Source organism: Scyliorhinus torazame, chromosome 13, assembly GCF_047496885.1.
Source record: "Scyliorhinus torazame isolate Kashiwa2021f chromosome 13, sScyTor2.1, whole genome shotgun sequence".
NCBI lineage: Eukaryota > Metazoa > Chordata > Chondrichthyes > Carcharhiniformes > Scyliorhinidae > Scyliorhinus > Scyliorhinus torazame.
Genome location: NC_092719.1, coordinates 5,317,048 through 5,330,173, shown reverse-complemented (window position 1 = coordinate 5,330,173; position 13,126 = coordinate 5,317,048). Strand labels below are relative to the sequence as shown.

The 13,126-nt window shown below is 48.3% G+C and overlaps 1 protein-coding gene across 6 annotated transcripts in view; it reads right to left on the bottom strand.

The window, feature by feature from the left end:
* frmd4a (FERM domain containing 4A) overlaps positions 1 to 13,126 on the bottom strand; it is a 796,670-nt gene that overhangs the window by 728,464 nt on the left and 55,080 nt on the right. For 4 of the 6 annotated variants that reach the window (XM_072470969.1, XM_072470968.1, XM_072470963.1 and 1 more), the window contains one exon: positions 11,879 to 12,015. The exons of 1 other annotated variant lie outside the window; for it this stretch is intronic. In XM_072470969.1, the coding sequence (XP_072327070.1) occupies positions 11,879 to 11,923 (45 nt within the window). In that variant the 5' untranslated portion in view covers positions 11,924 to 12,015. Of the gene's footprint in view, positions 1 to 11,878; positions 12,016 to 12,552; positions 12,569 to 13,126 lie in introns of those variants that run through there. One more of the 6 variants, XM_072470970.1, reaches the window with a different exon arrangement.

Sequence of the window (13,126 nt, the reverse complement as noted above, 5' to 3'; positions counted from 1 at the left end):
GGTTAGATGACATCACCTGTTGTAAGAGTTAATACAGGAAGCATTTTCACCAATCAATGCAGTTTTTACCCAGCTGCATCACTTCTGGCTTTCCTATTGTCAAAGTGGAACACTAAACTCCAAGTAATGAAGAATTAATGGAGAAAATGCACCCCCCGCGTATCTAACGGCAATCTTTGATTGGATTTGCAATGACATCAGGACAATTACAATTACAATTACAGTTTATCAGGACGTTGCCTGGCCTGGAGGGTGTTAGCTACGCGGAGAGGCTGAATAGACTCGGACTGTTTTCATTAGAAAGATGGAGGTTGAGGGGTGACCTGATAGAGGTCTACAAGATTATATGGGGCATGGTTAGAGTGGATGGGCAGGCACTCTTTCCCAGGGTGGAGGTGTCAGTCAGCAGGGGGCATAGGTTTAAGGTCCGTGGGGCAAAGTTTAGAGGAGATGTGCGAGGCAGGTTTTTTACGCAGAGGGTGGTGAGTGTCTGGAACGCGTTGCCAGGGGAGGTTGTGGAAGCAGATACATTAACGGTGTTCAAAAGGCATCTCGACAAATACATGGATCATAGAATTTACAGTGCAAAAGGAGGCCATTCGGCCCATCGGGTCTGCACCGGCCATTGGAAAGAGCACCTGACTAAAGCCCACACCTCCACCCTATCCCCGTAACCCAACCTAACCTTTTGGACACTAAGGGGCAATTTATCATGGCCAATCCACCTAACCTGCACATCTTTGGACTGTGGGAGGAAACTGGAGCACCCAGAGGAAACCCACGCAGACACAGGGAGAACGTGCAGACTCTGCACAGGCAGTCACCCAAGGCCGGAATTGAACCCGGGACCCTGGAGCTGTGAGGATGCAGTGCTAACCACTGTGCCCATGGGATGGGATACGGTACGAGGAAGTGCTAAGGGTTTTGGCCAAGGTTGGTATCATGACTGTTTTGTAAGGGCCACGAAGAATCCAGCACGAGTTTTAAGGATACAAAATAATAACGTTTATTTACTATAATATATACATAACAGTAACTTCCCTTGCTACCTTCTCCTTCCTGCTGGTTCCTGAACTGGCCAGCTTATTTATACTAGGAGTTTCTCCGCCCCCCTCATTGGGGAAGTTCATACTCCCATAGGATTGTGGGATAGTCATTAGTCCCCAGCCAATCGTAAGTAGGCAGGTTATAACATCCCTCCCCCCCAAAGTCCAAGGAATCCACCGAAGACCCTGGCGAAGGAAGGCGTCGAACTCGTTTGGCCGCAGGCCGGACGCCATTTGCACGCGGCGCTGGATCAGGCGGCGTGTAACGAGATGGAGACCGGCGCTTCCGTGATGAACGGCGCGGTTGTACATCCACGGCCTGTGGACCCGAGGATTCCCCCTCTGATTCATCCTGTGTCTCCATCTCGGAGTCAGAGTCTGCTGCCTCCGTCATGTCAGCGTCTCTATCTCCATTCGGTCCCGTAATCAACACGTCATCTAGGTAGACAGCCACACGTGGTAAACCTCTCAAAATGCCCTCCATAACACGTTGAAAAATTGCGCAGGCAGAGGATACTCCAAAGGGCAACCGTGTATATTCATACAGGCCCCAGTGTGTGTTAATTGTTACATATGGTCGGGAGGCAGGGTCCAGCTCCAACTGCAGGTAGGCGTGACTCATATCTAATTTTGTGAATGAGAGTCCACCTGCAGGTTTCGCGTAGAGATCCTCTATGCGAGGCATTGGGTATCGGTCGAGTCGGGAAACTGTATTCACTGTAAGTTTATAGTCGCCACACAAGCGAACTGTGGCATCTGGCTTCATTACTGGTACAATTGGTGCTGCCCAGTCAGCAAAACGGACGGGCCTGATAATACCCAAACTCTCCAAACGAGTGAGCTCCCCTTCTACCTTCTCGAGCAAAGCGTAAGGCACTGGGCGCGCCCGGAAATAGCGCGGCGTGGCTCCTGGTTCAACTTGGATACGGGCTACGGCCCCTTTTATTTTCCCCAAACCCGGCTGGAATACCTCTGGGTATCGTCCTAGCACCTCAGTCAACCCTCCAGAAACTGTTTGGAGGATGTGCTGCCATTGCAACCGCAAATGGCGCAACCAGTCCCGACCCAACAGGCTGGGCCCAAGGCCACGCACTACGATAAGTGGGAAACGCCCCTCCTGGCGTCCATAGACAACAGGGGTCATTGTAGTTCCTGCAATGTCCAGTGGTTCCCCCGTGTAGGTGGCCAACCTGGCCTGTGAGTCAGTTAATGTAAGGGTCTGTGTACCCTGCTTGATGCGGTCGAATGTCCTCTGGGCGATCACGGAGACTGCTGCGCCAGTATCCAACTCCATCTCCAGCGGGTGGCCATTGACCCGTACTGTCACCTTAATGGGGGCCACACGGGGAGCTGCCACACAATGCAGCTGTAGGCAGTTGTCCTCCGTCTCCACATCCTCAGGAGTGGTCGCCGCAGGTTCATCCACATGGAAGGTACGGCCTCTGGGCTGGTCCCAGTTATGGTCCCTGGGCTGGTCCCAGTTTCGGTCGGAACGACGGCGCCTCTGGCGTCCCCAGGACTGGGGTCCGCGACGGGGTCGGCTCCTACAAGTCTGACACGGACATGGCTCCTCATCCATTGGCTCTGGAGAAGGCTCCCTTCGGGGAGGAATGTCCGATGGCCACTGGCGTCGGTCCGGTCGTTGCCTCGCCCAAGGTACCGCAGGAGTGCGGGGTGACGTTTTTGGGCGGAAAGGGTTGCGCCCCAAGGCATGCACTTCCATTCCCTGTAGCGCCTGTACTCCTCGCTCTGCGCTCTCTCGGGACAAGACTATTTGTATTGCCTGTTGAAAAGTCAATGTTGGCTCCGCTAACAACTTTCTCTGGGTTGCTGCATTGTTAATACCGCAAACCAAATGGTCACGTAACATTTCTGACAAGGTCTCACCATAGTCACAGTATTCCGCAATCCCGCGTAGCCTGGATAAAAAAATCGGCAAGGGATTCTCCAGGGGTCCTCTCAGCGGTATTAAACCGGTAACGCTGGACTATCGTGGACGGGGTTGGGTTAAAGTGTTGCCCCACTATATTCACAAGTTCGTCAAACGTTTTGGTGTCCGGCGCAGCTGGGTACGTAAGGCTCCTAATCACCCCAAACGTATGCGGCCCGCAGGCGGTGAGCAATATGACCACCTGGCGCTCGTTTTCAGTGATATTGTTTACCCGGAAATAGTAACGCATCCGTTGTGTGTACTGGTTCCAGCTTTCCAGCGCAGCATCAAAAACATCCAAACGTCCGTACAGAGGCATGGTATAATAGAAAACAACTTCCAACCTGTATCCAACAAAAATCCAGGGAGGTGGCTTCAGCAGTGTAGACAGCTATTCACTTTTACCTTCGTCGCCAGTTTTGTAAGGGCCACGAAGAATCCAGCACGAGTGTTAAGGATACAAAATAATAACGTTTATTTACTATAACAATATTATACATAACAGTAACTTCCCTTGCTACCTTCTCCTTCCTGCTGGTTCCTGAACTGGCCAGCTTATTTATACTAGGAGTTTCTCCGCCCCCCTCATTGGGGAAGTTCATACTCCCATAGGATTGTGGGATAGTCATTAGTCCCCAGCCAATCGTAAGTAGGCAGGTTATAACAGACTGGTACAGGCTTGGAGGGCCGAAGGGCCTGCTCCTGTGCTGTATTGTTCTTAATTAAAGGGATATGTGATGTGCTCTTAACACAGGCAGCGCAATGAATAAAAACAAGAAATAATATCCACCCTGCAACTGAGAAAGTCCGAAACAATGTTCATTGACTCTCAGCCTCCTCTTTACCACATCACGCAAGTTTGAAAGGTATCAATTCGGCCATTTGTAATAAAGAATGTTAAACAGCCTCCATCTCTCAGATGCTGATAAACCTCCAACACGAGAGATTTCTATATAGGATTTATAAATGCCTTTTTAATGTTATTTTCTCCCTGCACATGTTCAGTCACAATTCGTGGCAGGATACATTTGTTAGTTTTGAATCATTCTTGTTGTAGACAGGGTTTAAAGTTGATGCGACACCTGAATGCCAGTGTCCAGGCCCTGAACAGCCGCCAGGAGATGGGTGGTGGGAATGAGAATTCACTGCTCGTGGCAGCTGTCTGCAAATATTAAATGTCCCATTTGACCTCGATCTTAATGTGCCGATGCAACAATGCAAAACCAATCGAAGCTACGATTAGCAATCGGAGCACATTTCCCACATTGAAGGAACTGCCGCTTCTGGAGGGAAGTTACTGGGAAACGAATATTTAGTGCATTAAGAAAAATATGTTTTTATTGTAATCCACAGTTCTCTCCATTGCCATCCACATTTCACTACCCAAAGGGTTGGGAACCTTTGTGGAATTCTTTATCCCAGAGAACTGTGGATGTTCAGCTGTTGAGTATATTCAAGATTGGTTTTTGGATAGTGGGGGAATTAAAGGTCAGGAAGTTAGTGCGGGAAAGTTATGGTCGAAGTTATGGCCAGGGTATTATGGATGGCGGGGCAGGCTTGAAGAGCCCCAGGTCCTCCTATTTCTTATGTTCTTCTAATGTTGCTTTATACTGAACAGTTAGAAATGGTCCCTCTTGTGTTCTCTACATGTCGAATATACAGATTAGACTTTCCCAGGCCCTGATTAAGGCCAGCTGCAATTCCCTTGAAACACAATGACCAATTTGGGATAAGCACTTGTCTTAAAAGGAAGCCGGGAATGTGGAATGATTCTGTAGACTACAAAGTTAATCCTGTTTGACCGTTGGTTGCACTTGGCGCAATTGAGATTCCTCCTGCCCCCATTAAGGGGTTAGTCTAGAAAAATCAATTCCCCCTCACAATATACTTTTCAATTAGATACATTCTCTGGCTAATTTCCAGAAGACCAAGGACCGTCATGTTCCGCACAGTTGGCAACTGGTCATTTCTACCTGTGCCATTCCTAATGCTGTATGGGTGTTTCCCTCATGGGGGGGGGGGGCCTAGACCCAGGGGACAGATTTTCGGGATAAGAGGTCACCCATTTACGGTGGAGAATGGATTTTGTCTTTCAGAGGGTCGTTAAACTCGGAGATTCTCCAGCCCAGGCGGCAGTGAAGGCTGGGTCATTGAATATACTCGAGCCTGAGATCGTCAGATTCTTGAACAATGGGGGGGGGGGGGGGGTCAAAGGTTAAGGAGACAGGCAGGAAAATGGAGGTGAGGCCAATATCAGATCAGTCATGGTCTTAGTGAATGGTGCAACAGGCTTGGGTTGGACAAAAAGCCTAATCCTGCCCCCATTTCATAAGTTCTTAGCAACCTTTATCCAGTTCCAAATATAGCTACATGACTGGAAGTTCCCACTAATAGGGGGCTGCCACCGATCCAAAAGGACGTTCTTCCTACCACATAATTGAGCAACATGGTTTATGAATTTCATTGCTGGTGTGATGCCAGCTACCTAGGCCGGACATACAGCAATCAGCTGATGAAATAACGCAGCATGTTGATTCGGTTGCTCGTAACAGGCCGAGTAGACCGTACTCAACCAGCCCGTGCTCGCAAAACCCCCGCAAAAAAATCTACTGTTGGGTGTAATTGTTATTGGGCAGCAATTGTTGAACAATCCCGAGTGCGCCAACAGCTACGCTAACAACCTATTTAATACAACCAGTTGAGCTCATAACGTGGTTCATTTACTCTTGACTAGAAGTGACATTCATTCATTCAGAGGGACCCGAACTCTACATTGTACCTTTTAGGAACTGCCTGGGAGCTTCTATATGGCAATGGCTCAACCAATCAAGAGTCAACTTGCGAAGTAATCAGTACTCTTTCCTCCTGCAGTATAAATTGCTGTGGTCATTTCAAATTTGCCATTCTTGTGTTTTTCCTGATGAATGCAAGGCAAAACACTTTGGCAACATCTCTCTTTTCAGTAATATTCAAACCTTGTTATTCATTCAGCTCTATTGAAAGGTAGAAATTGATAGTATTGATTGCTCCAAATTGGAATGGTAATCACATACAGAGTAATCTGCGAGGTAAAATATCATTGTCATCTCATATTCACAAGACTGGTTAATTTTAACCTGAAGTCCTACACTCACAGTCCAAACACTATAAATGAGTCGCTCCAGCTACAATGAGATAATTCAGTCTCACCAACGCAGTGCATCAAAATGAAACAAACGTGTTCTGATGAGGGGTTATCATCGGGCTGAAACATGGTCTGGATTGTCACCGAGCCCTTTAACAATGACAGCCAGCAACTGATTCCAGGATTCCTGACCAAATTCCCAGGGTTTCTGATTTTTGGGGTTTAAAGGGTGCAAGCTGGTTTAAGTGGTCGGCTTGCACCCTGCATTCCCATCCTGGTCAGGATAGACATTTTCTAGCCCTCCACAATTTCCATGGAGTTGGGCCAGCTTTTCAATGAGCCTTGATACAGAGATGACAAGAACCATGGTCAGTACGAGCTGAGCTTTTAATGATAAGTTCACAAGGCCCTGTTAGAGCCCGTTGTCAAGGTATGCCTCCTCACCGATCCCTATTGACCCTCATGCCCCCCATCCTCATGCATGCAATGCCAAGTTCTGTTCCCCGATACAACCCTTATGGCCTCTCACAGCCCCCCCCCCCCATCCTAACAATTCTTATGGCCCCCTCTGCCAAGCTATGACACTTCCATTAGCCCATTCACCAACTATGCACTGTTTAGAACTCTATAGTGACAAAGCAAATATAAGCCGGGTCATACAAAGGAAATGGTAATCTTTTGGATATATGGCCTTTGTTTGGCTAATAAAACAGGCTTGGGAGAGGCCAATTCATTTGATGATGTAACACAGACTGCTACAATAATGGTAGTACCTGCAGAAAGAAAGAAAAAGTATTGACAATTGAAGATGAGTGCAGGAGGGAAGAGGTTCGATATTAAGATTAATTTGTTCTTTGTAGATTAATTTGTTCTTAAGGGCAGCACGGTAGCATTGTGGATAGCACAATTGCTTCACAGCTCCAGGGTTCCAGGTTCGATTCCGGCTTGGGTCACTGTCTGTGCGGAGTGTGCACATCCTCCCCGTGTGTGCGTGGGTTTCCTCCGGGTGCTCCGGTTTCCTCCCACAGTCCAAAGATGTGCAGGTTAGGTGGATTGGCCATGATAAATTGCCCTCAGTGTCCAAAATTGCCCTTAGTGTTGGGCGGAGGTGTTGACCTTGGGTAGGGTGCTCTTTCCAAGAGCCAGTGCAGACTCAATGGGCCGAATGGCCTCCTTCTGCACTGTAAATTCTATGATAATCTATGATTAATCTAGGACAAAGGTTCGGCACAACATTGTGGGCCGAAGCGCCTGTTCTGTGCTGTATTTTTCTATGTTCTATGTTCTATTAAGGAGCAAAATGAGGAGCAAAAAGGACAAAGCATCCAGACAAGAGGGATTGCTTCACATTGTATAGAGCTTGATTAAATGAATATTGTAATGTGATAATCACCAGGAAATGAAAGGTTTTATTACTGCAATATTGGTGTTTATTCAGTGTCACTGCCACGTGAACAGATTTCTTTTCAAGAACAGGCAGGAGAAGAATTGGATTTTCTTGGATTTTCGGCCATTCTCTCAAGAGGACATACAACCCGTTCTTTTCTATTCGTTCTCGGGATGTGGGCGTCGCTGGGCGGGGCCAGCATTTGTTGCCCATCCCTAATTGTCCTTGAACGGAGTGGCTTGCTCGGCCGTTTCAGAGGGGGGGGAAATTGAAGAGTCAACCGCATCACTGTGTGGGTCTGGAGTCACGTGTAGACCAGACCGGGTAAGGACGGCGGATTTCCTTCCCTGTAGGACATTAGTGAACCACACGGGTTTTTACCACGATCGGCAATTGGTTTCATGGTCACCTTTAGACTTTTAATTCCAGATTTTATTGAATTCAAATTTCACCTTCTGCCAGGGTGTGATTCGAACCCGGGGCCCCAGAGCGTTACCCTGGGTCTCTGGATCACTAGTCAGTGCTAACCACTGTGCCGCCAACTTGGGAGGGGAACTTCCAGGTGGTGGTGTTCCCATGTGTTTGCTGCCCTTGTCCTTCAAGGTGGACCTGGGTTTAGAAGGTGCTGTCTCAGGAACCTTTGTGACTTCTGCAGCACATCTTGTAGATGGTACCTACAGACGCTACTGTTACGCAGTGGTGGAGGGAGTGAATGTTTCTGATGGGGTGACAATCAAATGGCCTGCTTGGTTCAGAATGCTGTCAAGTTTCCTGAATGTTTTTGGAGCTGCACTCATCCAGGCAAGTGGAGGTTATTCCATTGCACTTCTGACGTTAGGGAATCAGGAAGAGTGTTACTCGTTGCAGGGTCCCGAGCATATGACCTGCCCCTGTAGCCACACTATGTGTATGGCTGGTCTCTTATTGGAGATGCTCACTGCCTGGAAATTGTGTGGTGTGAATGTAACTTGCTACTTCTCAGCCCAAGCCTGGATATTGTCCAGTTCTTGCTGTATTTGCATGTGGGCTGCTTCAGTGTCTGAGGAGTCGTGAATGGTGCTGAACATTGTGCGGTCATCAGCGAACATCCCCACGTCTGACCTGATGATGGAAAAAAGGTCATTGATGAAGCAGCTGAAGATGGTTGGGCCTAGGACACTAACCTGAGGAACTCCTGCAGTGATGTCCTGGAGGTGAAATGATTACCCTCCAACCACCACAACCATCTTCCTTTGTGCCGGGTATGACTCCAGCCAGCGGAGAGTTTTCCCCCTGATTCCCATTGACTCCAGTTTAGCTCGGGCTCCTTGATGCCACACTCGGTCAAATGCTGCCTTGATGTCAAGGGCAGTCACTCTCACCTCATCTCTGGCATTCAGCTCTTTTGTCCATGTTTGTAATGAGGTCAGGAGCTGAATATAACCTGGTGTTATAAGACTTCTTACTGTAGCTCTGTTCTGCCATTAACACATTCTGATCTCTGTTTGTGCCACTACCAGCTCCCTTCTCAGCCTTGATCATCTCCATTTACATTCCCTTTGTCTTTCTTCCCAGGACATAGAGAATCATAGAATTTATAGTGCTCATTTAAACAGCAGGCTTTAGGACCACCCACACCACCCTTGTCCCCACCCTGCCCTGCTAGTGCAGCATTATGGGGAGGAACGACGGCACAGTGGTTAGCCCCAGGGTCCCAGGTTCGATTCCGGCCTTGGGTCACTGTCTGTGCGGAGTCTGCACATCCTCCCCGTGTGTGCGTGGGTTTCCTCCGGGTGCTGCGGTTTCCTCCCACAGGCCAAAGATGTGCAGGTAGATGCCCTCTCCTTTCTTTCACATCCCCTGACCCTCTTCTCTCCAAGCCCCTGACCTTGCCTGCCCCCCCTACCCCCCCAGAACCCCGAGACCCTTCTCCCCCCGATGGCCCCACCTCTCCAGAGTTGGCCAGTGGCCTCTGACCCCCTTGGTCTGCCTGATGCTCAGTGGAGACCGTGGTCCTCACCTCCTCCCTCCCTCTCGGAGGTCATGGCCTGGTTTCTGTTTTTGAAAAGCAGCAGTAATTCACGCCAGCGTGACGTCACGCCTGGGGAGTGGGGAGATTCGATGAGGGGTGAAGATGCGACGTCAACCGCACTAAGTATCCGGTAATGGATTCAAATTCATGAAAATGTGGTCCGCGCCCTTCCTGGGCGTCCTGGTCGCATCATCGGGGCGGGCCTGGGAAGACCGCCATCCTCTGGCGCAAATCCCGTTTTTGTTCTCTCGCGAGATTCAGCGGCCACGACGGGCTTCCCGCCTGCGGCTAACGTGGCTGCTAAATGCTGCCCTATGCCCGTGAGGAGTTTGTTTGTACTCATATGTGTGAGGTTTTGATGGCGTGTGGGTGTTAGTGTTCGAATTCGCCAGTGTGTGCCCCCTTGATGTAATCTGAGTTAAACGCCACCCTCGCGGGTTGGGCGAGATTCCAATACCTGAAATCAGGTGACTGATGATGGCGGGGGGCTGCAATGTAGAGCAAATCACATCCAGTATGGCACAATCTTAAACCCTCCTCCTTTTCCCAACATTATTGATGGACCAGGGAGGGGTTCACAACTGGCCCCTAATTTAAATAGAATGCAAAACAGAGGAAGACAGAAACATTTAGAAAGTAGCAACGACTAAAAAATAATTGTCACATATTCATTTGAATGATAATATGAACCTTCCCTTGAGGCCTGACTGTTGAATATTGTAGTGTCTGGATCACATTTTCAATTTGCACTCTAACTGGTCTCCCTTTACCTAGTTTGTGTGTCGGTCTCTAGTTAAAGCGCACTGTCAGCCCCGTGTCATTCCACATCTCTTCCATGAGGAAGGACGCAGTAGCAGGAAAACCTTTGCCAATCGGAACTGCGTGCCTAGGTGGACTAGCGTCACACATTCCACATTCAGTGCTGAATATGGAAACTGGAGGGGAAAGTCAAAAGCCTTTTGTTTTAGTTTTTTTCGCCCTCCTTTGTCAATGCATGATGAAGCCACGCGGACCTCTGCGGCGCCCACATTGTGTGAAGAGCTTTGAACTTGTTTCTCGGGCGTTTGGGAGGGAATTGTAAACACTCCAGACACCTACACTGTCACAGATTCCTGCTGCTGAACACCACAAAGTCTGTAAAAATCAAACAATAAATCAGCACCGTCTATCGGCTCTGCAGCTGTTGTGGGCAGGAGCAGATGGCAATTTAATAAGTGCCTCGTTATTGTCAGACCTCTTACTGTAATGCTGAATTCTACTGGGCTTTCTTTTTTTATTGGTCCAACTGTCGCCCCAAAAGCCTCAGCATCGTACAAAGCAATTGGTCCCATCCCACTCGTTGGCGCTCTGTGGGGTTCGAGGGTGGCATCAACAGGCGCCTTGTGAACAAGTAGTTTATCGCCATCCCTAACCTCCACCGTGATCTGACATAACAACAAGCTCCCCCACACACATCTGGCCCTGTTTCAACATCTGTCAGCTGAGGAGAGGAGAATTCGAACCAAATTTATTCCACAGTTTAACGTTCTTTATTTCCTCTCTCGTGACGTCACGAGAGAATGATGAGCAGAAAGAGAGGCTGTCGGTTTGAATGCAAGAAAATATCAATATTGCCCGGAGTATACTCAATTGTGCTTTTAACATCAGCCTCGTTGAAGGAGATATTCAAGTCAACACAGACATATTGCCTGATCGCACGTGGCTGCCCCATTCTGGACCTGCGCTGTCACAGGCCGTAGTAATTACTTGTCCCTTAAATAAACAGAATCTCAGTCTTTATTTTGTTCATCAGTAAGACAATTGAGAAGTTCTTCGAACAAAACAAAGGGATAATTCATTAGTCACCAGCGTACGCAATGCGCACATGTCACTTCCTAGCCCCGACATCACTCAATATTACGTTGCTTGTTTCAAAAACCTCCACACACGCACGCCAACGAAAAGCACAATCATAGAAATTTTCGACTGTCCCCCAAAAATTTGAACAAAACCTTTCCAGCCACGTGGGTTGGTGGCTGGAGAATTGTGGCAGTGCGCTGTAATTGCTGGGAATATTCTTGTTACACAGCATATATTTTACACAGCTTACTGAGCATGCCTAATGAACCCAGCCAGTCGAGGATGTATAACGGTGCACTCCCCTGGGGAATATGACATCTTCCTCAGTTAGAAAACCCTGATCAATGCAGGGCCTTTGCTTACTTATTTATACCTTAGCGCCATAAAATTTCAGCTCGGTCTGAAATAGAAATGAAGCATCCACTCACGCCACACACATGACAAATCTGAAGCGTTACCGAGGGGAGAAGACAAATCTTTCAACAGGCTTTTGCAATCACACTGGTGTAGAATATCTTGTCAGTTCAGCAGAATCGCTTACCATAAGTAAGCTGAAAGCTGGTTCAGGGGCAAGATGCACGGCCATGGTCCTGTCCTCAGCTGATTGAACGGCAAACCCCCTCGCATTAAGCAACTTTCTGGGCGTTGTGGTTTTTTGGGGGGAGATTATCCATACACCTGCAATCAGCAACAAAAGAGAAAATGGGACATGCCAGAGAACAATGCTTAAATACTGCCTGATATTAGCTGAGCAACAGAAAGAGCAGCACATTGAGGGAGGGAGGGAGGGAGAGGTGGAAGAGGGAGGTGTATTTGGGGGGGGGGGGGGCAGAAAAGCTAAATTAGATTTCCGGAGAAGATTCTGGAGATAGCGGGGAGCTGCGAGCAGAGTGCAAACAGCCCAGCTGTTCAGGAGCAAACGCACGGAGCAGGGTACCTTGCGCCTGATGGAAAGGCAGCCTTGAACAGAGCACTTTGTGTACTTAAAGCTCCTGCTCATTAACCCTCTGTTCTCCAGTCATTTAATCAGCTCGATATGACTGTTCCAGTTTCAACACATTCCAATCGAAAATATAAGAACGGGATATCGTGCTGAGGTGCCCTGCTGTTCCTTATCCCAAATACGGTGCACATTGTGGACACTTCCAACGCACAGGCACCGTAAATACTTCGATACGTAGGAGGGTTATTAATCACAGCACTGTGCACTCTCACCTTTATTCTATTTAAATGAGGACTGGGTTCATTAGTGACCCTTCACCTGACCGAGTTCTCCATCTCCTTTGTCCTTCCAAAATGGACCAGAAAGTAAAATTCGCCATGGGTCACCCACACTTACTGGCAACGTGTTCAGCTTTGCTGAGCACTTTGCTGCACCGGAGGAGCTCCCACAGACAAAGGACTTCCAACAATCACACTCGAGGTCGCTCTAATCCTAATGGAGGCTGCAGAGAGCCAACAGACCACTCGGCTAATTAAAGGGGTGGACCGGCAATAACATAGGGCAGAAAAGGTCGGCCAGGCCTGAGAGCAATTGACGGCTGGGCTGCCAAAAACCCAGACATGCTCAGATCAGCTTTATAAACGCTGGCTACTGTAAGTCTAGACTAATTATGTAAATGTTTACATGGACCATCCACAGACTGTCGTGGCGACTTGGTATAAAATATTGAACAATCTGCAAAACATTCAGATCTCTAATGAGCTGAAAAAGAACATTAAATCCTTCTCAAGACACAGCTGGTGTAACAGTTCAGCCACTTTTTATTTATTTTCCCCAGTCAGTTTT